The sequence below is a fragment of the Tachyglossus aculeatus genome, chromosome 8 (genome assembly GCF_015852505.1).
Source record: "Tachyglossus aculeatus isolate mTacAcu1 chromosome 8, mTacAcu1.pri, whole genome shotgun sequence".
Classification (NCBI taxonomy): domain Eukaryota; kingdom Metazoa; phylum Chordata; class Mammalia; order Monotremata; family Tachyglossidae; genus Tachyglossus; species Tachyglossus aculeatus.
In genome coordinates, this window is record NC_052073.1 from 5998584 (window position 1) to 6023480 (window position 24897).

The 24897-nt window shown below is 48.9% G+C and overlaps 1 protein-coding gene across 3 annotated transcripts; it reads right to left on the bottom strand.

The window, feature by feature from the left end:
* Positions 1–2: 2 nt before the first annotated feature.
* Positions 3–24860, bottom strand: DBNDD2 (dysbindin domain containing 2). Of its 3 annotated transcripts, XM_038750391.1 has the most exons (5): positions 24709–24860; positions 22270–22313; positions 5105–5248; positions 3078–3212; positions 3–1085 (listed from the first exon to the last, which is right to left on the bottom strand). In XM_038750391.1, the coding sequence occupies exons 1-5, from the start codon at positions 24858–24860 to the stop codon at positions 892–894; spliced, it is 669 nt and encodes a 222-aa protein (XP_038606319.1). In that variant the 3' UTR covers positions 3–891. The 3 variants fall into 3 exon arrangements, with proteins under 3 accessions (XP_038606319.1, XP_038606321.1, XP_038606320.1); XM_038750393.1 differs by lacking the exons at positions 22270–22313; positions 24709–24860 and adding an exon at positions 14945–15019; XM_038750392.1 differs by lacking the exons at positions 22270–22313; positions 24709–24860 and having other exon boundaries at positions 5105–5332.
* Between the last annotated feature and the right edge of the window lie 37 nt (positions 24861–24897).

Below are 24897 nucleotides of genomic sequence, written 5' to 3' on the forward strand. Positions count from 1 at the left end.
GGTCATTTGGAAACCAAAAAAAAAATGTATTGAAGTTGTCACTGCCGTCGCGGTAATACAGGCATATTAAGCTCCAGCCACAGGGTAGCTTCCTGGAGGGGGACAGGAGCTGGGCAGGCAAGCAGAAGCAGAGACTGGCAAGAGGCTCTAAGAATGGCACGAAAACAAGCCCAAAATGGCCCAGGTCAGGGAATGTAGGATGCCCCTGCCCCGAGGTGGCCAACAAAGTGCAAAATGCTAAAGTGTTACAGGATATCACCCCCTTCAGATACCCTGGTGACCGGCAGGAAATCCCGCAGGCCCTTGAGAACCAGTTTTGACCTTCCCCAGCCAAGACCACCACAACCAAACGAAGCGAGGCCTGGATCCAGGGTAGGGAGGCGGGGCGGCCCGGGCCCCTGAGGGCGACACAGTGAGTGGTCTTGACGGACTCTCGGAGCGTGGCGAAGGAAGGAGTTCGGTCTGCAATCCGGAGTCAAAGTGGGGGACGGGGATTGACGGTTTCGCCCACCCACTGAGCTCCGGGAGGCTTTTCCCCGGCACCGGGCGTGGCATTTGGGATCGGCAACTCCGGACCGCTTCCCACGACAGTCTGGTCAGGGGTCGTGGGTGGGCCCGCCGGACCAGGAGAGGCATGCCTCCCTCCGGTCCCTGTCGGGCAGCGGGACTCAGGGAGGTGAGCCCCGGGGAGGGAGAAAAGGGGGGGCAGGTGGAGCAGGTGCAGGAGGGAAACATTAACCGCGAAGCAGGAAAGCTGTGCTGTCCCCATTCTCCGGCTCTCCCTAGAGGGTTCGCCCCCGGAGCCTGGGCCACGGGCGGGGATTGCGGGGGGACCCCGGAGCGGGCCTCGTCCGAACCCGAACGGTTCAGTCCACGGAGCGGGGTCCTCCGCTAGCTGTGCGCTACGGGCTCTTCTCCAGCATCCTCTTCGTCAGACTGGGCCAGAGGCGTTTCGGCACCGCTGTCGCTCACGTCCGGGCTGTTGGGCTCCGTGGAAGTAGAGGAGGACGACGACGAGGTCCGCGGCTTGGATCTGTCCGCCGGGGCCGACTGCTGCCTCGGTTCCCCCGGGGGGCTCTCGACACCTGCCCGGGGAGAAGGGCGGTCAGGGCTGGGGGATGACCTTCCTCTCCCAGGGGCCTTCCTCGCCAAGGCAGAACCATCTCTGGAGAGCTTGGACGCTGAGCAACTCCGGGATGGGTTGCTGAGCTTGTTGCCAAGGCAACCACAACCCGGCACATCCCCCCGCGGCCTTGGGTGAATGCCAACGTGCTACTGGATGGCCCGCTGACGATTCCCGGGAAAGGCCGTTGTCTGGGTCACGGAGCTAAAAATACTCCACGCCCTGCGGCGGCGGGGGAGGAAGGGCTGTTACCTCAGTGACTGGGTAAGAAGAACCCATAATAATAAAATGGTGGCTATTTGCTGAGTGCTTACTTTGTGCCAAGAACCGTATTAAGCACTGGGGTAGGTCAATCAATCAATCAATCAATCGTATTTATTGAGCACTTACTGTGCGCAGAGCACTGTACTAAGCGCTTGGGAAGTACAAGTTGGCAACATAGCTGCAAGATAATAATAATAATAATGGCATTTATTAAGCGCTTACTATGTGCCAAGCACTGTTCTAAGCGCTGGGAAGGTTACAAGGTAATCAGGTTGTCCCACCAGGGGCTCACAGTCTTCATCCCCATTTTACAGATGAGGGAACTGAGGCCCAGAAAAGTGAAGTGACTTGCCCAAAGTCACACAGCTGACACTTGGCGGAGCCGGGATTGTCGTCAGGTCGGAAACAGCCCCGAACCCTCGTCGGGCTTACGGTCTAAATGGGAGGGAGAAGAGAAGCAGCATGGCTCGGTGGAAAGAGCCGGGGCTTCGGAGTCAGAGGTCATGGGTTCAAATCCTGAATCGGCCACTTGTCAGCTGTGTGACTTTGGGCAAGTCACTTCACTTCTCTGGGCCTCAGTTCCCTCATCTGTAAAACGGGGATTAAGACTGTGAGCCCCCGGTGGGACAACCTGATCACCTTGTAATAATAATGATGATGGCATTTATTAAGCACTTACTATGTGCAAAGCACTGTTCTAAGCGCTGGGGGGATACAAGGTGATCAGGTTGTCCCACGGGGGGCTCACAGTCAATCCCCATTTTACAGATGAGGTAACTGAGGCCCAGAGAAGTGAAGTGACTTGCCCAAAGTCACACAGCTGACAACTGGCAGAGCTGGGATTTGAACCCATGAACACTGACTCCAAAGCCCAGGCTCTTTCCACTGAGCCACACTGCTTCTCACAGATTCTTCGTCTTCTCTTCTGCTGCTTCTCTTGTAACCTCCCCAGCGCTTAGAACAGTGCTTGCACATATCTATTCTATTTATTTTATTCTGTTAATATGTTTTGTTTTGTTCTCTGTCTCCCCCTTCTAGACTATGAGCCCGCTGTTGGGTAGGGACCGTCTCTATGTGTTGCCAACTTGTACGTCCCAGGCACTTAGTACAGTGCTCTGCACACAGTAAGCGCTCAATAAATACAATTGATGATGATGATGATTATAATTATAATTATTATTAAGATGTTTTGTTGTCTGTCTCCCCCTTCTAGACTGTGAGCCCGCTGTTGGGTAGGGACCGTCTCTATATGTTGCCAACTTGTGCTTCCCAAGCGCTTAGGACAGTGCTCTGCACACAGTAAGTGCTCAATAAATGCGATTGAATGAATGAATGAATGAATGAATGAAGAGGTATTTTAATCCTCATTTTACTGTGGAGGAAACTGAAGCACAGAGAAGTTAAGGGAGATACCCAAGTCACGTGGCAGGAAAGAGCTGGGACAATAATAATAATAATGGCATTTATTAAGCGCTTACTATGTGCAAAGCACTGTTCTAAGCACTGGGATACTGATAGCATTTATTAAGCGCTTACTGCGTGCAAAGCACTGTCCTAAGCGCTGGGGAGGTTACTGAGAACCCAGGTGGTCTGACCCCCAAACCTGAGTTCTTTCCTCTATTTCGCCACGCCGCCTCTGTCCCCCCGCATCCCTAGAGGAGAGGGTGGAGGGTTCGAGGGGAGTCCGTACCAGGAGAGTGAGGGGTGAGGGGTTCCTCGCAGGGAAGGAACACATCCAACGCGTCCTGCTCCCCGAGGTCAGTCAAGTCCACCTGCTCCAGCGCGTCCACGTTAACCTCCATGGAGGAGATGCTGCCTATGGGGGCTGGAGAAAGAACATGGAGGTCACAATAATAATCACAACATCAATCATAATTAGGGTACTTGTTAAGCGCTTACTATGTGCCGGGCACTGTACTAAGCTGCGTGACCTTAGGCAAGTCACAACTTCTCGGAGCCCCAGTTCCCTCATCTGGAAAATGGGGATGATGACTGTGAGCCCCACGCGGGACAACCTATCACTCTGTATCCCCCCAGCACTTAGAACAGTGCTTTGCACATAGTAAGAGCTTAACAAATGCCATCATTATTATTATTATTATTATTATTACTAAGCGCTGGGGTAGATACAAGCAAATCGAGTTGGACACTGTCCCTGTTCCCCGTGGGGCTCGCGTTCCCAATCCCCATTTGAGAAGCAGCGCGGCTCATTGGAAAGAGCACAGGCTTTGGAGTCAGAGGTCATGGGTTCAAATCCCGGCCCCGCCCACAGTCAGGTGTGTGACTTTGGGCAAGTCACTTCACTCCTCTGGGCCTCAGTTACCTCATCTGTAAAACGGGGATTAAAACGGTGAGCCCCCGTGGGACAACCTGATCACCTTGTAATCTCCCCAGCGCTTAGATCAGTGCTTTGCACATAGTAAGCGCTTAACAAATACCATCAAAATCATCATCATTCATTCATTCACTCGTATTTATTGAGCGCTTACTGTGTGCAGAGCACTGTACTAAGCGCTTGGGAAGTACAAGTTGGCAACATATAGAGATGGTCCCTACCCAACAGTGGGCTCACAGTCTAGAAGGGGGAGACAGAAAACAAAACAAAACATATTAACAAAATAAAATAAGTAGAATAAATACGTACAAGTAAAATAAATAGAGTAATAAATATGTACAAATGTATATACATATTCATTCATTCATTCAATCATATTTATTGAGCGCTTACTGTGTGCAGAGCACTGTACTAAGCGCTTGGGAAGTACAAGTTGGCAACATCTAGAGACTGTCCCTACCCAACTGTGGGCTCACAGTCTAGAAGGGGGAGACAGACAACAAAAAAAAACATATTAACAGAATAAAATAAATAGAATAGATATGTACAAGTAAAATAAATAGAGTAGTAAATACGTACAAACGTATATACATATTCATTCATATTTATTGAGCGCTTACTGTGTGCAGAGCACTGTACTAAGCGCTTGGGAAGTACAAGTTGGCAACATATAGAGATGGTCCCTACTCAACAGCGGGCTCACTGTCTACAAGGGAGAGACAGAGAACAAAACAAACATATTAACAGAATAAAATAAATAGAATAGATATGTACAAGTAAAATAGAGTAATAAATATGTACAAACGTATATACATATTCATTCATTCATTCAATTGCATTTATTGAGCGCTTACTGTGTGCAGAGCACTGGACTAAGCGCTTGGGAAGTCCAAGTTGGCAACATCTAGAGACGGTCCCTACACAACAGTGGGCTCACAGTCTAGAAGGGGGAGACAGACAACAAAACAAAACATATTAACAAAATAAAATAAGTAGAATAAATATGTACAAGTAAAATAGGGTAATAAATACGTACAAACATATATACATATTCATTCATTCATTCAATCGTATTTATTGAGCGCTTACTGTGTGCAGAGCACTGGACTAAGCGCTTGGGAAGTCCAAGTCGGCAACATAGAGAGACGGTCCCTCATTCACTCATTCAATCGTATTTATTGGGCGCTTACTGTGTGCAGAGAACTGGACTAAGCGCTTGGGAAGTACAAGTCGGCAACATATAGAGACGGTCCCTCGTTCATTCATTCATCCAATGGTATTTATTGAGCGCTTACTGTGTGCAGATCATCCCATCCCCTCCCTTCCCCGCACCCCACGGCCTGCCCCTTCCCTCCCATCACGCAGCCCCCTCCGCCGCTTACGCCTGTGGGACTCAAAGTGCAGGTGGGGCACGGGAAAGATGTCCGTTTCTGGCTGGAAAATCTCCTCAAAGAATTTCTGCCGATCGCGGAGGTGCAGCTGTTGTCGATCCAGGCCGGTCCGGGGGCTGGGATCCATGGCAGCTCCTGGAAGGTGGCAAAACGACATAGAGAAGCAGCGTGGCTCAATGGAAAGAGCCCGGGCTTTGGAGTCGGAGGTCATGGGTTCAAATCCCAGCTCCGCCGACTGTCAGCTGTGTGACTTTGGGCAAGTCACTTCACTTCTCTGCGGCTCAGTTACCTCATCTGTCAAATGGGGATGAAGACTGTGAGCCCCCCGTGGGACAACCCGATCACCTTGTAACCGCCCCAGCGCTTAGAACAGTGCTTTGCACATAGTAAGCGCTTAATAAATGCTATTATTATTATTAAAACGAGATGAGGAGAGGGAGGAGAGCGGTGGGAGCGGTCCTGCCCCTCTCCCGGGGTCACCTCCCCCCTCATTTCAGCACCCATACTTACTTATTATTCTTTATTTATTATGGTATTTGTTGAGCTCTTACTGCGTGCCGAGCACTGTTCTAAAGGCTGGGGATAAATACAAGTTAATCACATGAGAGTGAGCCCACTGTTGGGTAGGGACCGTCTCTATATGTTGCCATCTTGTACTTCCCAAGCGCTTAGTACAGTGCTCTGCACACAGTAAGCGCTCAATAAATACAATTGAATGAATGAATGAATAGACTGTGAGCCCACTGTTGGGTAGGGACCGTCTCTGTATGTTGCCAACTTGTACTTCCCAAGTGCTTAGTCCAGTGCTCTGCACACAGTAAGCGCTCAATAAATACGATTGAATGAATGAATGAATAGACTGTGAGCCCACTGTTGGGTAGGGACCATCTCTAGATGTTGCCAACTTGGACTTCCCAAGAGCTTAGTCCAGTGCTCTGCACACAGTAAGCGCTCAATAAATACGATTGAATGAATTAATAGACTGTGAGCCCACACGTATATATGTATATATGTTTGTATGCATTTATTACTATATTTATTCTATTTATTTTATTTTGTTAATATGTTTTGTTTTGTTGTCTGTCTCCCCCTTCTAGACTGTGAGCCCACTGTTGGGTAGGGACCGTCTCTATATGTTGCCAGCTTTTCTTCCCAAGTGCTTAGTACAGTGCTCTGCACACAGTAAGCGCTCAGTAAATACGATGGACTGATTGATTGATGAGAGCGCCTGTCCCACACGGAGCTGCTGGTCTAAGTAGGAGGGAGAACAAGTATTCAATCTCCATTACGGTTGTGGAAACTGAGGCACAGAGAAGTGACTTGTCCAAGGTCACACAGTAGGCCAGTGGTGGAGCCAGGATTAGAACCCAGTCCTCCGAATCCCAGGCCCATGCTCCTTCCACTAAGCTCCTTCAAGCGCTTAGTACAGTGCTCTGCACACAGTAAGCACTCAATAAATACGATTGATTGATTCCACTAATAATAATAATAATAATTATGATGGCATTTGTGAAGCGCTTACTATGTGCCAAGCACTGTTCTAAGCGCTGGGGAGGATATACGGTGATCAGGTTGTCCCACGTGGGGCTCACAGTCTTCACCCCCATTTTACAGAGGAGGCAACTGAGGCCCAGAGAAGTGAAGTGACTTGCCCAAAGTCGCCCAGCTGACAAGTGGTGGAGCCGGGATCTGAACTCATTCATTCAATCGTATTTATTGAGCGCTGACTGTGTGCAGAGCACTGTCCTAAGCGCTTGGGAAGGACAGGTTGGCAACATCTAGAGACGGTCCCTACCCAACAGCGGACTCACAGTCTAGACGGGGGGAGACAGACAACAAAACAAAACATATTAACAAAATAAAATAAATAGAATATGACCTCCGACTCCCAAGCCCGGGCTCTTTCCACTGAGCCACGCTGCACAAGGCCATGCTGTTTCTTCATGACGCACGTCCTTTTTTTTTTTTATGGTATTTCTTAGGCGCTTACTGTGTGCCAGGCACTGTTGTAAGCGCTGGGGAGGTTACAAGGTGATCAGGTTGTCCCACGGGGGGCTCACAGTCTTCATCCCCGTTTTACAGATGAGGTAACCGAGGCCCAGAGGAGTGACTTGCCCAAAGTCACACAGCTGGCAATGACCGTGCATCGACCCCAGCGCTTAGAACAGCGCTTGGTACCTAGTAAGCGCCTAATAACCTCATTATTAAATACCATAACTTTATTATTATCAAGAGTAGTTTCTCCAAAGCACCAGGACCGCCCGGCACACGTCCAGACGGGTGGAGGCTCCATTCCCAGGGAATTTGGCCAAGGGCAGGGCCGCACACAGTAAGCGCTCAATAAATACAATTGAATGAATGATTGGGGAGCTGATCCAGCCTGGATAAACCGGACTGGGGCCGGGATTTCTCTTCCGCTTCCTCCACCCGCAGCCTCTCCCAGATGGGCCGGGCGCCGAAAGTCCGACAAAATCATGGAAACTCAGAATCACGGCCGTAGCGCTGGTTAAGCGCTATGTGCCAAGCACCGCGCTAAACACTGGGATGGAGACGGTGCCGACTGATCAGAGTGCCTGTCTCACCTTGGGTTCACGGTCCAAACCAGTGGGAGAACAGGTATTATTATTATTATTATTATTATTATATAATTATATATTATATAATATTATATAATTATATATTGATATATAATAATAATAATGTCATTTATTAAGCACTTACTATGTGCAAAGCACTGTTCTAATAATAATAATGATGATGATGGTGGTATTCGTTAAGCGCTTACTATGTGCAAAGCACTGTTCTAAGCGCCGGGGAGGTTACAAGGTGATCAGGTTGTCCCACGGGGGGGCTCACAAATGTTATTGAACATTTATTTATTTTACTTGTACCTATCTATTCTATTTATTTTATTTTGTTAGTATGTTTGGTTTTGTTCTCTGTCTCCCCCTTCTAGACTGTGAGCCCGTTGTTGGGTAGGGACCGTCTCTAGATGTTGCCAGCTTGTACTTCCCAAGAGCTTAGTACAGTGCTCTGCACACAGTAAGCGCTCAATAAATACGATTGATTGATTGATTGATTTACTGTGGGTAGAGCACTGTACTAAGCTCACGGTCCACCCCAGCGCTTAGAACAGTGCTCCGCACATAGTAAGCCCTTAACAAATGTCATTATTAATTAATTAATTAATTACAATATAACAATAAACTGACACACTCCCTGCCCACAGCGAGCTTACAGTCTTACCTATCCCCAGCCCCACAGCAGTTAAGCATATTCATTCATTCATTCATTCGTATTTATTGAGCGCTTACTGTGTGCAGAGCACTGTACTAAGCGCTTGGGAAGTCCAAGTTGGCAACATTCATTCATTCAATCATATTTATTGAGCGCTTACTGTGTGCAGAGCACTGTACTAAGCTCTTGGGAAGTCCAAGTTGGCAACATTCATTCAATCGTATTTATTGAGCGCTTACTGTGTGCAGAGCACAGTACTAAGCGCTTGGGAAGTCCAGGTTGGCAACATTCATTCATTCAATCGTATTTATTGAGCGCTTACTGTGTGCAGAGCACTGTACTAAGCGCTTGGGAAGTCCAAGTCGGCAACATCTAGAGACGGTCCCTACCCAACAGCGGGCTCACAGTCTAGGAGGGGGAGACAGAGAACAAAACAAAACATATTAACAAAATAAAATAAATAGAATATGTACAAAATAAATATGTACAAATAAAATTCTTCTACTCTGTTGCTTTCCCCGCCTGTAATTTATTTTTAATGTCTGTTTCTCCACTAAATTCTTTTTATGGTACTTGTGAAGCATTTATTGTGCGTCCAGCACTGTTCTGAGTGCGGGGTAGATAAGCATTAATCAGGTTGGATAGAGTCCCTGTCCCACAGTCGAAGTAGGAGGAAGAACAGGTATTGAATCCCCATTCTTTCTTGGAGGAAACTGAGGCACAGAGAAACGAAGTCACACGGTGCCCAAGGTCACACGGTGGGAGCCAGGATTAGAATCCAAGTCCTCTGACTCCCAAGCCCAGCGTGGCTCAATGAAAAGCGCCTGGACTTGAGAGTCCGAGGTCGTGGGTTCAAATCCCGGCTCCGCCAATTGCCAGCTGTGTGACTTTGGGCAAGTCACTTCACTTCTCTGGGCCTCGGTTACCTCATCTGGAAAATGGGGATGAAGACTGTGAGCCCCACGTGGGACAACCTGATTACCTTGTATTCTCCCCAGCGCTTAGAACAGTGCTTTGCACATAGTAAGCACTTAACAAATGCCATCATTATTAATATTATTATTGTTACATTCAATCGTATTTACTGATACGATGGATTGATACGATTGATACGTATTTATTGATATAATTATTATCCACTGGGCAATGCTGCTTCCCATTTTTCCATTCTGTTGTATCGTCCCCTCCCAATGCTTAGTACAGTGCTCTGTACACTGTAAGTGCTCAATAAATACTAGTAATAATAATAATAATTGCGGTAATTGTTAAGCACACGTTGTTTGCCAAGCACTGTTCTAAGCGCTGGGGAGGTTACAGGGTGATCAGGTTGCCCCATGGGGGCTCACAGTCTTAATCCCCATTTTACAGATGAGGGAACTGAGGCACAGAGAAGTTACTTTCCCAAGGTTGTAGATAAGATACGTGCTTGGATCGATTTAGAAGCAGCATGGCTTAGTGGATAGAGCCTAGGAGTCACAGGTCCTGGGTTCTAATCTCAGCTCTGCCACACGTCTTTTTTTTTTGATAGCATTTATTAAGCGCTTACTATGTGCAAATAATAATAATAATAATAATGGCATTTGTTAAGCGCTTACTATATGTGCAAAGCACTGTTCTAAGTGCTGGGGGGTTACAAGGTGATCAGGTTGTCCCACGTGGGGCTCACAGTCAATCCCCATTTTACAGATGAGGAAACTGAGGCCCAGAGAAGTGAAGTGACTTGCCCAAAGTCACACAGCTGGCAATTGGCGGAGCCGGGATTTGAACCCATGACCTCTGACTCCAAAGCCTGGGCTCTTTCCATTTGAGCCATGCTGCTCTGGGCAAGTCACTTCACTTCTTCTAGACTGTGAGCCCACTGTTGGGTAGGGACCGTCTCTAAATGTTGCCAACTTGTACTTCCCAAGCGCTTAGTACAGTGCTCTGCACACAGTAAGCGCTCAATAAATACGATTGATTGATCCTCTGGGCCTCAGTGACCTCATCTGTAAAATGGGGATTGAGACTGGCAGCCCCCATATGGAACCGGGACTGTGTCCAACCTGAGTTGCTCATATCCACCCCAGCGCTTAGCACAGTACAGGCACACAGTAAGCGCTTAACAAATACCATAATTAGTATTCTCTGTGCCTCAGTTACCTGACGGGGAAACCCCAGCCATGCCAACTGTCAGCTGTGAGACTTTGGGCAAGTCGTCACAACTTCTCTGGGCCTCAGTGACCTCATCTGGAAAATGGGGAGTAAGACTGTCAGCCCACCATGGGACAACCTGATCCCCTTATAACCTCCCCAGCGCTTAGAACAGTGCTTTGCAGTTGGTAAGCGCTTAATAAAATCATCATCATCATCATCAATCGTATTTATTGAGCGCTTACTGTGTGCAGAGCACTGTACTAAGCGCTTGGGAAGTACAAATTGGCAACATATAGAGACAGTCCCTACCCAACAGTGGGCTCACAGTCTAAAAGGGGGGAGACAGAGAACAAAACCAAACATACTAACAAACTAAAATAAATAGAATAGATATGTACAAGTAAAATAAATAGAGTAATAAATCTGTACAAACATATATACATATATACAGGTGCTGTGGGGAAGGGGAGGAGGTAAGATGGGGGGGGATGGAGAGGGGGAATAAATGCCATCATCATTATTATCAGAGTGTGAGCCCCATGCGGGACAGGGACTGTGTCCAGCCCAATGGGCTTGTATCCACCCCAGCACATAATACGGTGCTCAGCACATAGTAAGTACTTAACAAATGCCATGATTATTAAGGTTATTGTTATTATATCATGTGTCCCCAGCTTTTGCAAGGGAACAGCCACGTTATCCTTGCCCCCGGCGTCGAGGACGGAACAGGGCCGGGATCAGTGGCGCCTCTCCCCTGCCCTTGGGTTTCTCCCGGCCCTCCTTTCCCCGGGCACCACTCACTCACTCTCACCCAATCGTATTTATTGAGCGCTTACTGAGTGCCGAGCACTGTACTAAACGCTTGGGAAGTACAAGTTGGCCACATATAGAGATGGTCCCTATCCATTCATTCATTCATTCAATCGTATTCATTGAGCGCTCAATGTGTGCAGAGCACTGTACTAAGCGCTTGGGAATTACACGTTGGCCACATACAGAGACGGTCCCTACCCGTTCATTCATTCAATCGTATTTATTGAGAACTTACTGTGTGCAGAGCACTGTACTAAGCACTTGGGAAGTACAAGTTGGCCACATATAGAGATGGTCCCTACCCATTCATTCAGTCAATCGTATTCATTGAGCGCTCAATGTGTGCAGAGCACTGTACTAAGTGCTTGGGAATACAAGTTGGCCACATATAGAGATGGTCCCTACCCATTCATTCATTCATTCAATTGTATTTATTGAGCGCTGTGTGCAGAGCACTGTACTAAGCGCTTGGGAAGTACAAGTTGGCCACATATAGAGATGGTCCCTACCCATTCATTCATTCAATTGTATTTATGTGTGCAGAGCACTGTCCTAAGCACTTGGGAAGTACAAGTTGGCCACATATAGAGACGGTCCCTACCCAACAAGGGGCTCACAGATTAGAACACGGGCTCCCAGTCTAGAAGAATTTGTTAAGCGCTTACTAATCAACCAATCAATCGTATTTACTGAGCACTTACTGTGTGCAGAGCACTGTACTAAGCGCTTGGGAAGTCCAAGTTGGCAACATCTAGAGACGGTCCCTACCCAACCGTGGGCTCACAGTCTAGAAGGGGGAGACAGAGAACAAAACAAAACACATTAACAAAATAAAATAAATAGAATAGATATGTATAAGTAAAATAAATAAATGATATTTACTTAAATATTTATTTAAATAAATAAATACTATGTGCAAAGCATTGTTCTAAGCGCTGGGGGATACAAGGTGATGAGGTCGTCAAGGCCCAGCCGGCTCGGGTCACCCATCGGATAGCTGGAATTGGGGGGGACGGAGGCTGATGAAGGTAGGGGGCTGGCGGAGCCTGGCACTGGGCTGGACTGGGTTGGACTGGGCTGGACTGGACTGGTGGAGGAAGGAGGCCCGTGGGGGCGGGAGGCGGCCTGAGGGGCCCGGCCAACCCATGACAGGGGTTTTCCCAGGGCTAAAAATAGGGCAGCCGGCTAGATGGGCCGGACTGGCCTAGATGGGGTCCTGCTCTCCGCTCCGCTGCTTGGGGTCACTCACTCATTCATTCACTCAATCGTATTTATTGAGCGCTTACTGTGTGCAGAGCACTGGACTAAGCGCTTGGGAAGTACAAGTTGGCAACACAGAGAGACGGTCCCTACCCAACAGCGGGCTCACAGTCTAGAAGGGGGAGACAAAGAACAAAACAATTACATATTAACCAAATAGAATAAATATGTACGAATAAAATTCATTCATTCAATCGTATTCATTGAGCACTTACTGTGTGCAGAGCGCTGGACTAAGCGCTTGGGAATTACAAGTCGGCAACATATAGAGACGGTCCCTACCCAACAGCGGGCTCACAGTCTAGAAGGGGGAGACAGACAACAAAACAATACATATTAACCAAATAGAATAAATATGTACAAATAAAATTCATTCATTCATTCATTCATTCAATCATATTTATTGAGCACTTACTTTGTGCAGAGCACTGGACTAAGCGCTTGGGAATTACAAGTCGGCAACATATAGAGATAGTACCTACCCAACAGCGGGCTCACAGTCTAGAAGGGGGAGACAGACAACAAAATAATACATATTAACCTAATAGAATAAATATGTACAAATAAAATTCATTCATTCATTCAATCGTATTTATTGAGCGCTTACTGTGTGCAGAGCACTGGACTAAGCGCTTGAGAAGTCCAAGTCGGCAACATATAGAGACGGTCCCTCATTCATTCATTCATTCAATCGTATTTATTGAGCGCTTACTGTGTGCAGAGCACTGGACTAAGCGCTTGAGAAGTCCAAGTCGGCAACATATAGAGACAGTCCCTACCCAACAGCGGGCTCACAGTCTAGAAGGGGGAAGGGGGCGCAGGGAACAAAACAATACATATTAACCAAATAAAATAAATAGAATAAATATGTACAAATAAAATAAATAGAGCAATAAATCCGTATAAACATCTATACATATATCCAGGTGGTGTGGGGAGGGGAAGGAGGTAAGGGGTGGGGGGGGGACGGGGAGGAGGGGGCTCAGTGTGGGAAGGCCTCGGGGCGGCAGGGGGCACAGAGACGAGGGGCAAGGAGCTGCGGGGCAGGAGGGTGCAGAGGGGCACAGGATGGGGGGCAGGGGGGCACAGGCTGGGGGGGATGGGGGGCGGAGAGATGGGGGCCCACGGGGACATGAAGCCGGGGCAGGGAGTTGGGAGGCAGGCGGGGGCTCTTTCCCCTTCCCCTCCTCTCTCTCCCTCCTCCCCTCCCCCCTCTTCCTCCCCATCCCACCCCCTATTCTCTCCTCCCCACCCTTTGCTTCCCTTCCTCCTCCTTGCCCCCCACTCCCCTCCTCCTCCCCCTCCTCTTCCCTCCCCTCCTCCCTCTTCCTCCCCATCCCACCCCCTATTCTCTCCTCCCCACCCTTTGCTTCCCTTCCTCCTCCTTGCCCCCCACTCCCCTCCTCCTCCTCCCCCTCATCTCCCTCTCTCCTCCCCCTCCTCTCCCTCCCCTCCTCCTTCCCCCTTCTTTCCATCCTGCTCCCCTCCTCCTCCTTTCTTCCCCCTCCCTGTCTCTCCCTCCTCCCCTCCCCTCCTCCTCTCCTCTCCTCCTCTTCTCCCTCCTCCCCTCCCCCTCCCCTCCTCCTCCTCCTCCTCCCCCTCCCCTCCTCCTGCTCTCCTCCCCCTCTCCTCCTCCTCTCCCCCCTCCCCTCCTCCTCCTCCTCTCCTCCTCTTCTCCCCCCTCCCCTCCTCCTCCTCTCCCCCTCCCCTCCTCCTCCTCTCCCCCCTCCCCTCCTCCTCTCCCCCCTCCCCTCCTCCTCTCCCCCCTCCCCTCCTCCTCTCCCCCCCTCCTCCTCTTCCTCCCCTCCTCCTCTTCTCCCTCTCCCCCCTCCCCTCCTCTCCTCCCCCTCCCCTCCTCCTCTTTTCCACTCCCCCTCCCCCCTCCCCTCCTCCTCCTCAGAACAGTGCTTTGCACATAGTAAGAGCTTAACGAATACTATCATCATCCTCTCCCCCCTCCCCTCCTCTTCCTCCCCCCTCCTCCTCCCCCTCCCCTGCTCCTCTTCTCCCCCTCCTCCCCCCTCCCCTCCTCCTCTTCTCCCCCTCCCCTCCCCTCCTCCTCCTCAGAACAGCGCTTTGCACATAGTAAGAGCTTAACAAATACCATCCCCCTCCTCCTCCCCTTCCCCCTCCCCCCCCCCCCTTCCCCCTCCCCCCCCCCCCCCCCCCCCCCCGGGTCCCGGCCGGGCCGCGGGCCCGAATTCCCTAAAAAAGGGAAAGAGGGCGAGCGCCGGCCGGGCTGGGAGAGGAGGGGGGCGGCCCGGGGAAGCAGCAGGGGAGCCTCCCCCGGGCTCCGGCGGGGAAAGCGGGGGGTCCCCTCCAAATGGGGAGGGTCTTGGGGGGGGCCCCCGTCCCCCCCCCCTCTGCCCCCCCCTATCCGGGACTCACCGGGAAAACAGGCGTCGGCTGCCACCGGGAGACACCCCAGGGACCGGCCGGGACGGGCCGGGACGGGCCGGGAGGAGGAGGGGGAGGAGGAGGAGGGGGAGGAGGAGGAGGGGGAGGAGGAGGAGGAGGAGGAGGAGCCTCCGGCCCGCCTGACCTTGGCCCAGTCACTGCCCCCCGCCCGCATTCATTCATCCCTCCCTTCCTTCATCCATCCCTTCATCCATCCCTTCATCCATCCATTCCCTGCATCCATCCCAGCGGGGGACCAGCGCTGACTGGGCGCGCAGCCCCCGCCGGACTGAGCGCGGGGCGGAGCACCAGCAGGCGTTGCAGTTCGTGCCTTCATTCCATCATCGGATTTAGGGAGCGCTTCCTGTGTGCGGAGCACTGCACTGAGCGCTGGGCAGAGAGGACAGTAATCAATCAATCAATCAATCGTATTGATTGAGCGCTTACTGCGTGCGGAGCACTGGACTAAGCGCTTGGGAAGTCCAAGTTGGCCACATCTAGAGACGGGCCCTACCCAACAGTGGGCTCACAGTCTAAGACGTTGCATTTTATGCCTTCATTCCATCGTATTTAGTGAGCACTTACAGTGTGCAGAGCACTGGACTGAGAGCTGGGGAGAGGACAATAATCAATCGATCAATCAACCGTATTGATTGAGCGCTTACTGTGTGCGGAGCACTGGACTAAGCGCTTGGGAAGTCCAAGTTGGCCACATCTAGAGACGGGCCCTACCCAACAGTGGGCTCACAGTCTAAGACGTTGCATTTTATGCCTTCATTCCATCGTATTTAGTGAGCGTTTACTGTGTGCGGAGCACTGGACTGAGCGCTGGGGAGAGGACAATAATCGATCAATCAATCATATTTATTGAGCGCTTACTGTGTGCAGAGCACTGGACTAAGCGCTTGGGAAGTCCAAGTTGGCAACATCTAGAGACGGGCCCTACCCAACAGTGGGTTCACAGTCTAATAAGACATTGCATTTTATGCCTTCATTCCATCGTATTTAGTGAGCGCTTGGGAGAGGACAAATAGGCAACAGAGACAGTTCACTCAATCATTCAATCCTGTTTCTTGAGCGCCTACTGTGTGCGGAGCACTGGACTGAGCGCTTGGGAGAGGACAGTAAGACGTTGCAGTTTATGCCTTCATTCCGTCATATTTATTGAGCGCTTTCTGTGTACGGAGCACTGGACTGAGCGCTGGGGAGAGGGCAATAATCAATCGATCAATCAATCGTATTGACTGAGCGCTTACTGAGTGAAGAGCACTAGACTAAGCGCTTGGGAAGTCCAAGTTGGCAACATCTAGAGACGGGCCCTACCCAACAGTGGGCTCACAGTCTAATAAAACGTTGCATTTTATGCCTTCATTCCATCGTATTTAGTGAGCACGTACTGTGGGCAGAGCACTGGACTGAGCGCTTGGGGGAGGACAATAAGACATTGCATTTTATGCCTTCATTCCATCGTATTTATTGAGTGCTTACTGTGTGTGGAGCACTGGACTGAGCGCTTGGGAGAGGACAAATCGGCAACATAGAGACAATTCACTCAATCATTCAATCCTGTTTATTGAGCGCTTATTGTGTGCGGAGCACTGGACTGAGCGCTTGGGAGAGGACAATAAGACGTTGCATTTTTATGCCTTCATTCCATCATGTTTATTGAGCGTTTACTGTATGCAGAGCACTGGACTAAGCAGTTGTGGGAGGACAAATCAGCAACACAGACAATTCACTCATTCATTCAATCCTGTTTATTGAGCGCTTACTGTGTGCGGAGCACTGGACTGAGCGCTGGGGAGAGGACAATTAGACGTTGCATTTTATGCCTTCATTCCATCGTATTTATTGAGCTCTTCCTGTGTGCAGAGCACTGGACTGAGCGCTTGGGAGAGGACAAATCAGCAACATATAGACAATTCATTCAATCATTCAATCCTGTTTATTGAGCGCTTACTGTGTGCAGAGCACTGGACTGAGCGCTTGGGAGAGGCCAATAAGACATTGCAGTTTATGCCTTCATTCCATCGTATTTATTGAGAACTTTCTGTGTGCGGAGCACTGGACTGAGCGCTTGGGAGAGGACAAATCAGCAACATATAGACAATTCACTCAATCATTCAATCCTGTTTATTGAGCGCTTACTGTGTGCGGAGCACTGGACTGAGCGCTTAGGAGAGGACAATAAGACATTACATTTTATTCATTCCATCGTATTGAGCGCTTTCAGTGTGCAGAGCACTGGACTGAGTGCTTAGGAGAGGACAATAAGACATTGCATTTTATGCCTTCATTCCATCGTATTTATTGAGCGCTTACTGTGTGCAGAGCACTGGACTGAGCGCTTGGGAGAGGACAAACTGGCAACATAGAGAGACAATTCACTCATTCATTCAATCCTGTTTCTTGAGCGCTTACTGTGTGCGGAGCACTGGATTGAGCGTTTGGGAGAGGACAATAAGACATTGCATTTTATGCCTTCATTCGATCGTATTTACTGAGCGCTTCCTGTGTGCGGAGCACTGGACTGAGCGCTTGGGAGACGACAGATCGGCAACAGAGACAATTCACTCATTCATTCCATCGTATTGAGCGCCTACTGTGTGCATAGCACTGTACTAAGCGCTTATTTAAATGTCTGTCTCCCTGGTTAAACAATAAGCTCCTTGAGGGCGGGAATCACTTATTTATCATGTATTTATTATAATACCTATATGTTTATATTAATGTCTGTCTCCCCCTCTAGACTGTGAGCTCATTGTGGGGAGGGAATGTGTCCGTTTCTTGTTATATTGTAATAATAATAATAATGATGGCATTTGTTAAGCACTTACTATGTGCAAAGCACTGTTCTAAGCGCTGGGGGGGAATACAAGGTGATCAAGTTGTCCCACGTGGGGCTCACAGTCTTAATCAGAAGACTAATCTTAATCTTAATCAGAATCATAATCACCAGAGAAACAGCGTGGCTCAGTGAAAAAGCCCAGGCTTTGGAGTCAGAGGTCATGGGTTCAAATCCTTCTCCGCCAACTGTCAGCTGTATGACTTGGGGCAAGTCACTTAACTTCTCTGGGCCTCAGTTCCCTCATCTGTAAAATGGGGATGAAAACTGTGAGCCCCCCGTGGGACAACCTGATCACCTTGTAACCTCCCCAGCGCTTAGAACAGTGCCATCATTATTATAGTCATTATTATTAATCCCCATTTGACAGATGAGGTAACTGAGGCTCAGAGAAGTGAAGTGATTTGCCCGAGGTCACACAGCAGACATTCATTCATTCATTCATTCAATCAATCGTATTTATTAAGCGCTTACTGTGTGCAGAGCACTGTACTAAGCGCTTGGGAAGTACACGTTGGCAACATATGGAGACGGTCCCTATCCAACATCGGGCTCACAGTCTAGAAGGGGGAGACAGACAACAAAACAAAACATGGAGATAGTGTCAATACCGTTAGAACAAGTAGAATTATAGCTATAGGCACATCATTAACAAAATAAATGGAATAGTAAACATGTACAAGTAAAATAAATACTTTCATTTTACTTGTATTTACAAGTAAAATGACTACTCCTCTCCACCTTGAAGTGAGATAATCATTCATTCATTCAATTGTATTTATTAAGCGCTCACTGTGTGCAGAGCACTGTACTAAGCACTTGGGGAGTACAAGTCGGCAATATCTAGGGACGGTCCCTACCCCACAACGGGCTCACAGTCTAGAAGGGGGAGACAGAGAACAAAACAAAGCATGGAGACAGGTCGGGATTAGAACCCATGACTTCTGACTCCCAAGCTCGTGCTCTAGCCGCTGAGCCACGCTGCTTCTCACTCTCCCAAGTGCTTAGTACAGTGCTTTGCACACAGTAGGTGCTCAATAAAAATGATCGATTGAATGAATGACTGAATATGTCTTCTCTTGTCTTCTCCCAAGCATTAAGTAGCAGCGTGGAAAGAGCACAGGCCTAGGGCTCAGAGGATCTGGGTTCTAATCCCCGCTCTGCCACTTGCCTGCTGTGTGACTTTGGGCAAGTCATTTCACTTCTCTGAGCCTCAGTTACCTCATCGGTAAAATGGGGATTAAGCTTGTGAGCCCTATGTGGGACAGGGACCGTCTTAATGATAATAATAATAAATAATGATGGCATTTCTTAGGCGCTTACTATGGGCCAAGCACTGTTCTAAGCGCTGGGAGGGGGATACAAGGTGATCAGGTTGTCCCACGTGGGGCTCACAGTTTTGATCCCCATTTTCCGGATGAGGTCACTGAGGCCCAGAGAAGTGGGGTGACTTGCCCAAAGCCTCCCAGCTGACAAGTGGTGGAGCCGGGATTAGAACCCATGACCTCTGGCTTCCAAGCCCGGGCTCTTTCCACTGAGCCAGGCTGCTTCTCATGGTAGACACATTCCCTGACCAAAATGAGTTTATGATCTTGTACTTCCCAAGCGCTTAGTACAGTGCTCTGCACACAGTAAGTGCTCAATAAATACGATTGATTGATTGATTGATTGATTGATTGATCTAGGGGTGTGGGGTACTTATCAGTGGTGTTAGGGACACAATCGGCAGATTTTCCCACCAATCAGATCTTCGAGAACACTCAGTATCCAGATTTGTCCACCAGTTGCATACTGCCTGGGGAGGAAAATGAGAGGAGGGGACCGAAGGGGTGGATCCTAAACAATGTTTTAACTGGAAGAATCCAACAATGAAGCCTTCCATTTGTTATGGGAGTTAGATTAATAACAACAATAATAATACTTTTGCTATTTGTTGGGTGCTTACTATGTGCAAAGCACTGTCCTAAGCGCCAGGGAGGATACAAGGTGATCAGGTTGTCCCATGGGGGGCTCACAGTCTTAATCCCCATTTTCCAGATGAGGTAACCGAGGCATAGAGAAGTGAAGTGACTTGCCCAAAGTCACACAGCTGACAAGTGGCAGAGCCCGGATTAGAACCCATGACTTCTGGCTCCCAAGCCTGTGCTCTTTCCACTGAGCCACACTGCTTGTCTTGTCTTACGCCGTCGAGGCGTCTTCGACCCATAGCGACGCCATGGACACATCTCTCCCGGAACGCCCCACCTCCATCTGCAATCGTTCTGGTCATGGATCCGGAGGATTTCCTTGGTAAAAATCCAGACCGTCGCCTCCTCCCGTGCGGTCAACTCGAGTCTTCGCCCTCGACTCTCTCCCGTCCTGCTGCTGCCCGGCACGGGGGAAGTTTTGACTTGTAACAGATGGCCTGCCACTCGCTAACCGCTGCCCAAGCTAGGGATGGAGTGGGTAGGTCTCTGCTTGACTCTCCCTCTCATAGTCGAAACTGGTAGACAGTCTCTATATGCAAAGAACAGTGCTTTGCACATAGTAAGCGCTTAATAAATGCCATTATTATTATTATTAGAGTCCTGAGACCTCTCCAGGTGTGGCTCTGAGAGGACAGGGACTGTATCCAACCCAATTATCTTGTGTCAATTATTACCCCAGTGCTTAGTACAGTGCCTGGCACATAGTAAGCCCTTAGCAAATACCACTTGCTAACCACTGCCCAAACTAGGGATGGAATGGGTAGGCCTCTGCTTGACTCTCCCTCTCATAGTCGAGACTGGTAGAGTCCTGGGAACTCTCCAGGTGTGACTCTGAGAGGATAGGGACTGTATCCAACCCAATTATCTTGTGTCAATTATTGCCCCAATTATTACCCCAGTGCTTAGTACAGTGCCTGGCACATAGTAAGCCCTTAACAAATACCACTTGCTAACCACTGCCCAAACTAGGGATGGAATGGGTAGGCCTCTGCTTGACTCTCCCTCTCATAGGCGAGACTGGTAGAGTCCTGGGAACTCTCCAGGTGTGACTCTGAGAGGACAGGGACTGTATCCAACCCAATTATCTTGTGTCAATTATTACCCCAGTGCTTAGTACAGTGCCTGGCACATAGTAAGCCCTTAACAAATACCACTTGCTAACCGCTGCCCAAACTAGGGACGGAATGGGTAGGCCTCTGCTAGACTCTCCCTCTCATAGTCGAGACTTGTAGAGTCCTGGGAACTCTCCAGGTGTGACTCTGAGAGGACAGGGACTGTATCCAACCCAATTATCTTGTGTCAATTATTACCCCAGTGCTTAGTACAGTGCCTGGCACATAGTAAGCCCTTAACAAATACCACTTGCTAACCGCTGCCCAAACTAGGGATGGAATGGGTAAGCCTCTGCTTGATTCTCCCTCTCATAGTCAAGACTGGTAGAGTCCTGGGAACTCTCCAGATGTGACTCTGAGAGGACAGGAACTGTATCCAACCCAATTATCTGTGTCAATTATTACCCCAATTATTACCCCAGTGCTTAGTACAGTGCCTGGCACATAGTAAGCCCTTAACAAATACCACTTGCTAACCGCCGCCCAAACTAGGGATGGAATGGGTAGGCCTCTGCTTGACTCTCCCTCTCATAGTCGAGACTTGTAGAGTCCTGGGAACTCTCCAGGTGTGACTCTGAGAGGATAGGGACTGTATCCAACCCAATTATCTTCTGTCAATTATTACCCCAATTATTACCCCAGTGCTTAGTACAGTGCCTGGCACATAGTAAGCCCTTAACAAATACCACTTGCTAACCACTGCCCAAACTAAGGATGGAATGGGTAGGCCTCTGCTTGACTCTCCCTCTCATAGGCGAGACTTGTAGAGTCCTGGGAACTCACCAGGTGTGACTCTGAGAGGATAGGGACTGTATCCAACCCAATTATCTTGTGTCAATTATTACCCCAATTATTACCCCAGTGCTTAGTACAGTGCCTGGCACATAGTAAGCCCTTAACAAATACCACAATTACTTCTAAGCGCTGGGGAGGTTACAAGGTGATCAGGTTGTCCCTCGGGGGGCTCACAGTCTTCATCCCCATTTTACAGTGTTTGCACATAGTAAGCGCTTAATAAATGCCATTATCATTATTATTATTATTATTATTACTATTATTACTATTATTAGTAGTAACAGTAATAGTAGTAAAATGAGGATTAAGACTGAGAGCCCCATGTGGGACATAGATTGCATCCAACCCGATCACCTTGTATCTACCCCAGTGCTTTGTATAGTGTCTGACGCATAGTAAGCACATAACAAATACCATTTTTAAAAAAGCGTTCAGTTTGGTTGCTCAAATCAACGCTATTGCTGGCAACGAAGGGGAGGTAATCAGGACCCTGAGGAATACAGAAATGGAAAAATGCAAGCATTCCCTCAGCGCAGTTGAGCACTCCAATGTCCCTTAGCTCAGAAGGGGAATTACAGTAAACAGAAAGGTACTCACCGGTGCTTGAGGCCTCCACAGATAAGTCAGGGAAGCAGCAAGGCCTAGTGAAAATAATAATAATAATTATGATATTTGTCAAGTGCTTACTATGTGCCAAGCACCGGACTAGGTGCTGGGATGGATACAAGCAAATCGGGTTGGGCACAGTCTTCTGTCCCATATGGGGCTCACAATCTCAACCCCAGATGAGGCAACTGGGGCCCAGAGAAGTTAGGTGACTTGCCCAAGGCCACACAGCAAGCGAGTGGCAGAGCCGGGATTAGAACCCAAGACCTTCTGATTCCCAGGCCCGTGCTCTAGCTGCTACGCCACGCTGCTTCTTAGAGCATGGGTCTGAGAATCAGGCCAGACCATGGCTCCCCACTCCTGAAGAAACTCCAGTCGTTGCCCATCCACCTCCACATCCAACCGAAACTTCTCACCATGGGTTTTAAAGCAGTCAATTACCCTGCCCCCGCCTAATAATAATAATTATGATGGCATTTATTAAGCGCTTACTATGTGCAAAGCACTGTTCTACGCGCTGAGGAGGTTACAAGGGGATCAGGTTGTCCCACGGGAGGGTCACAGTCTTCATCCCCATTTTGACAGATGAGGGAACTGCGGCCCAGAGAAGTGAAGTGACTTGGCCACAGTCACACAGCTGAGAATTGGCGGAGCCGGGATTTGAACCCATGGCCTCTGACTCCAAAGCCCGGGCTCTTTTCCACTGAGCCACGCTGCTTCTCTGCTTCTCCTACCTCACCTCACTACTCTCCTCCTCCAACCCGGCCCGCCCACTTGGTTCCTCTAATGAAGACCTCCTCACTGGGCCTCCATCTCATCCATCTCACCCACTTCTTACCTCCGGCCTGGAATGCCCTCCCTCCTCATCAGACAGATCAATCAATCAATCAATCAATCGTATTTATTGAGCGCTTACTGTGTGCAGAGCACTGTACTAAGCGCTTGGGAAGTACAAGTTGGCAACATATAGAGACGGTCGCTACCCAACAGTGGGCTCACAGTCTAAAAGGGGGAGACAGAGAACAAAACCAAACATACTAACAAAATAAAATAAATAGAATAGATATGTACAAGTAAAATAAATAAATAGAGTAATAAATACATACAAACATATATACATATATATACATATATACAGATCATTGCTCTCCCCCACGTCAAAGCCTTATTGAAGGCCCATCTTAGAGAAGCAGCGTGGCTCAGTGGAGAAGAGCACGGGCTTTGGAGTCAGAGGTCATGGGTTCAAACCCCAGCTCCGCCAATTGTCAGCTGTGTGACTTTGGGCAAGTCGCTTAACTTCTCTGTGCCTCAGTTACCTCACCTGTAAAATGGGGATTGAGACTGTGAGCCTCACGTGGGACAACCTGATCACCTTGTAACCTCCCCAGTGCTTAGAACAGTGCTTTGCACATAGTAAGCACTTAATAAATGCCATCATTATTATTATTATTATTATTATTATCTCCTCCAAGAAGCCTTCCCTGACTGCGCCCTCCTCTCTTCTCTCACTCCCTTTTGTGTCACCCTGACTTGTTCCCTTCATTCATCCTCCCTCCCATCCCCACGGCACAGATGTATCTATCTGCCATTTATTTATTTATTTGTTTATGGATACTAACGTCTGTCTCCCCCTCTAGACTGTGAGCTTGTTGTGGGCAGGTAATGTGTCTGGTTACTGTTATATTGTACTCTCCCAAGCGCTTAGTACAGTGCCTTGCATACAGTAAGCGCTCAATAAATACAATTGACAATGAATGAATGAGACCTGGGTTCTAATCCTAACACTTGCCTACTGTGTGACCTTGGGCAAGTCATTTAACTTTTCTGGGCCTCAGTTTCCTTCTCTGTAAAATGGGGATTCAATACCTGTACTGCGAGTCCCATGAGAGACAGACCTGATTATCCTGCATCTACCCCAGCATTTAATACAGTGCTTAGCGCAGAATGACCGTGGACAAATCACTTCACTTCTCTATGCCTCCATTACCTCACCTGTAAAATTCATTCATTCATTCATTCATTCAATCGCATTTATTGAGCGCTTACTGTGTGCAGAGCACTGTACTAAGCGCTTGGGAAGTACAAGTTGGCAACATATAGAGACGGTCCCTACCCAACAGCGGGCTCACAGTCTAGAAGGGGATTAAGATCGTGAGCCCCATGTGGGACAGGGACAGCGTCCGACCTGATTATCTTGTAGCTACCCCCCTGTTTAGAACAGTGAGCACTGCACATAGTGAGCACTCAACAAATGCCTTACAAAAGTGCTGAACAATTATTATTACTGCTGATATGACTAAATAGCCAGGTTTAGTCTGGAAATCTGCCAAAACTCTAAAATAGGGATAAAGGAATCCACAATCCAGCGCCCTGAGTCCTGTTGGAAGCCCTCGCAGCGAGGATCGGAAAACACCAACACGAGGCTCTTACCAGCAGGTAAGAGGGATCGCTGAGCACAGTCCAGAAACAGACAAGAGCCAGGGAACGCAAGCAGGGCCGAGGAACATGGAAGTTAGAAACAGACACGAGGGAGGCTCTCGGAGTAGAAACGGGAACCGAGAGACGCCGCGGGGAAACAGCATTTCCTTCCTACTTACCATCTCTGCCGCCCCGGATTCC

What these genes read in the sequence shown, in the direction of transcription:
- DBNDD2 (XM_038750391.1), bottom strand. Translation starts at nt 24,860, where the DNA reads ATGCTGTTTCCCCGCGGCGTCTCTCGGTTCCCGTTTCTACTCCGAGAG. An exon ending in GCGATCCCTCTTACCTGCTG is followed by an intron (nt 22,314 to 24,708) that starts GTAAGAGCCTCG and finishes TATTTTCACTAG; the next exon opens with GCCTTGCTGCTTCCCTGACT. An exon ending in CCTCACCCCTCACTCTCCTG is followed by an intron (nt 1,086 to 3,077) that starts GTACGGACTCCC and finishes CTCCCCGGGCAG; the next exon opens with GTGTCGAGAGCCCCCCGGGG.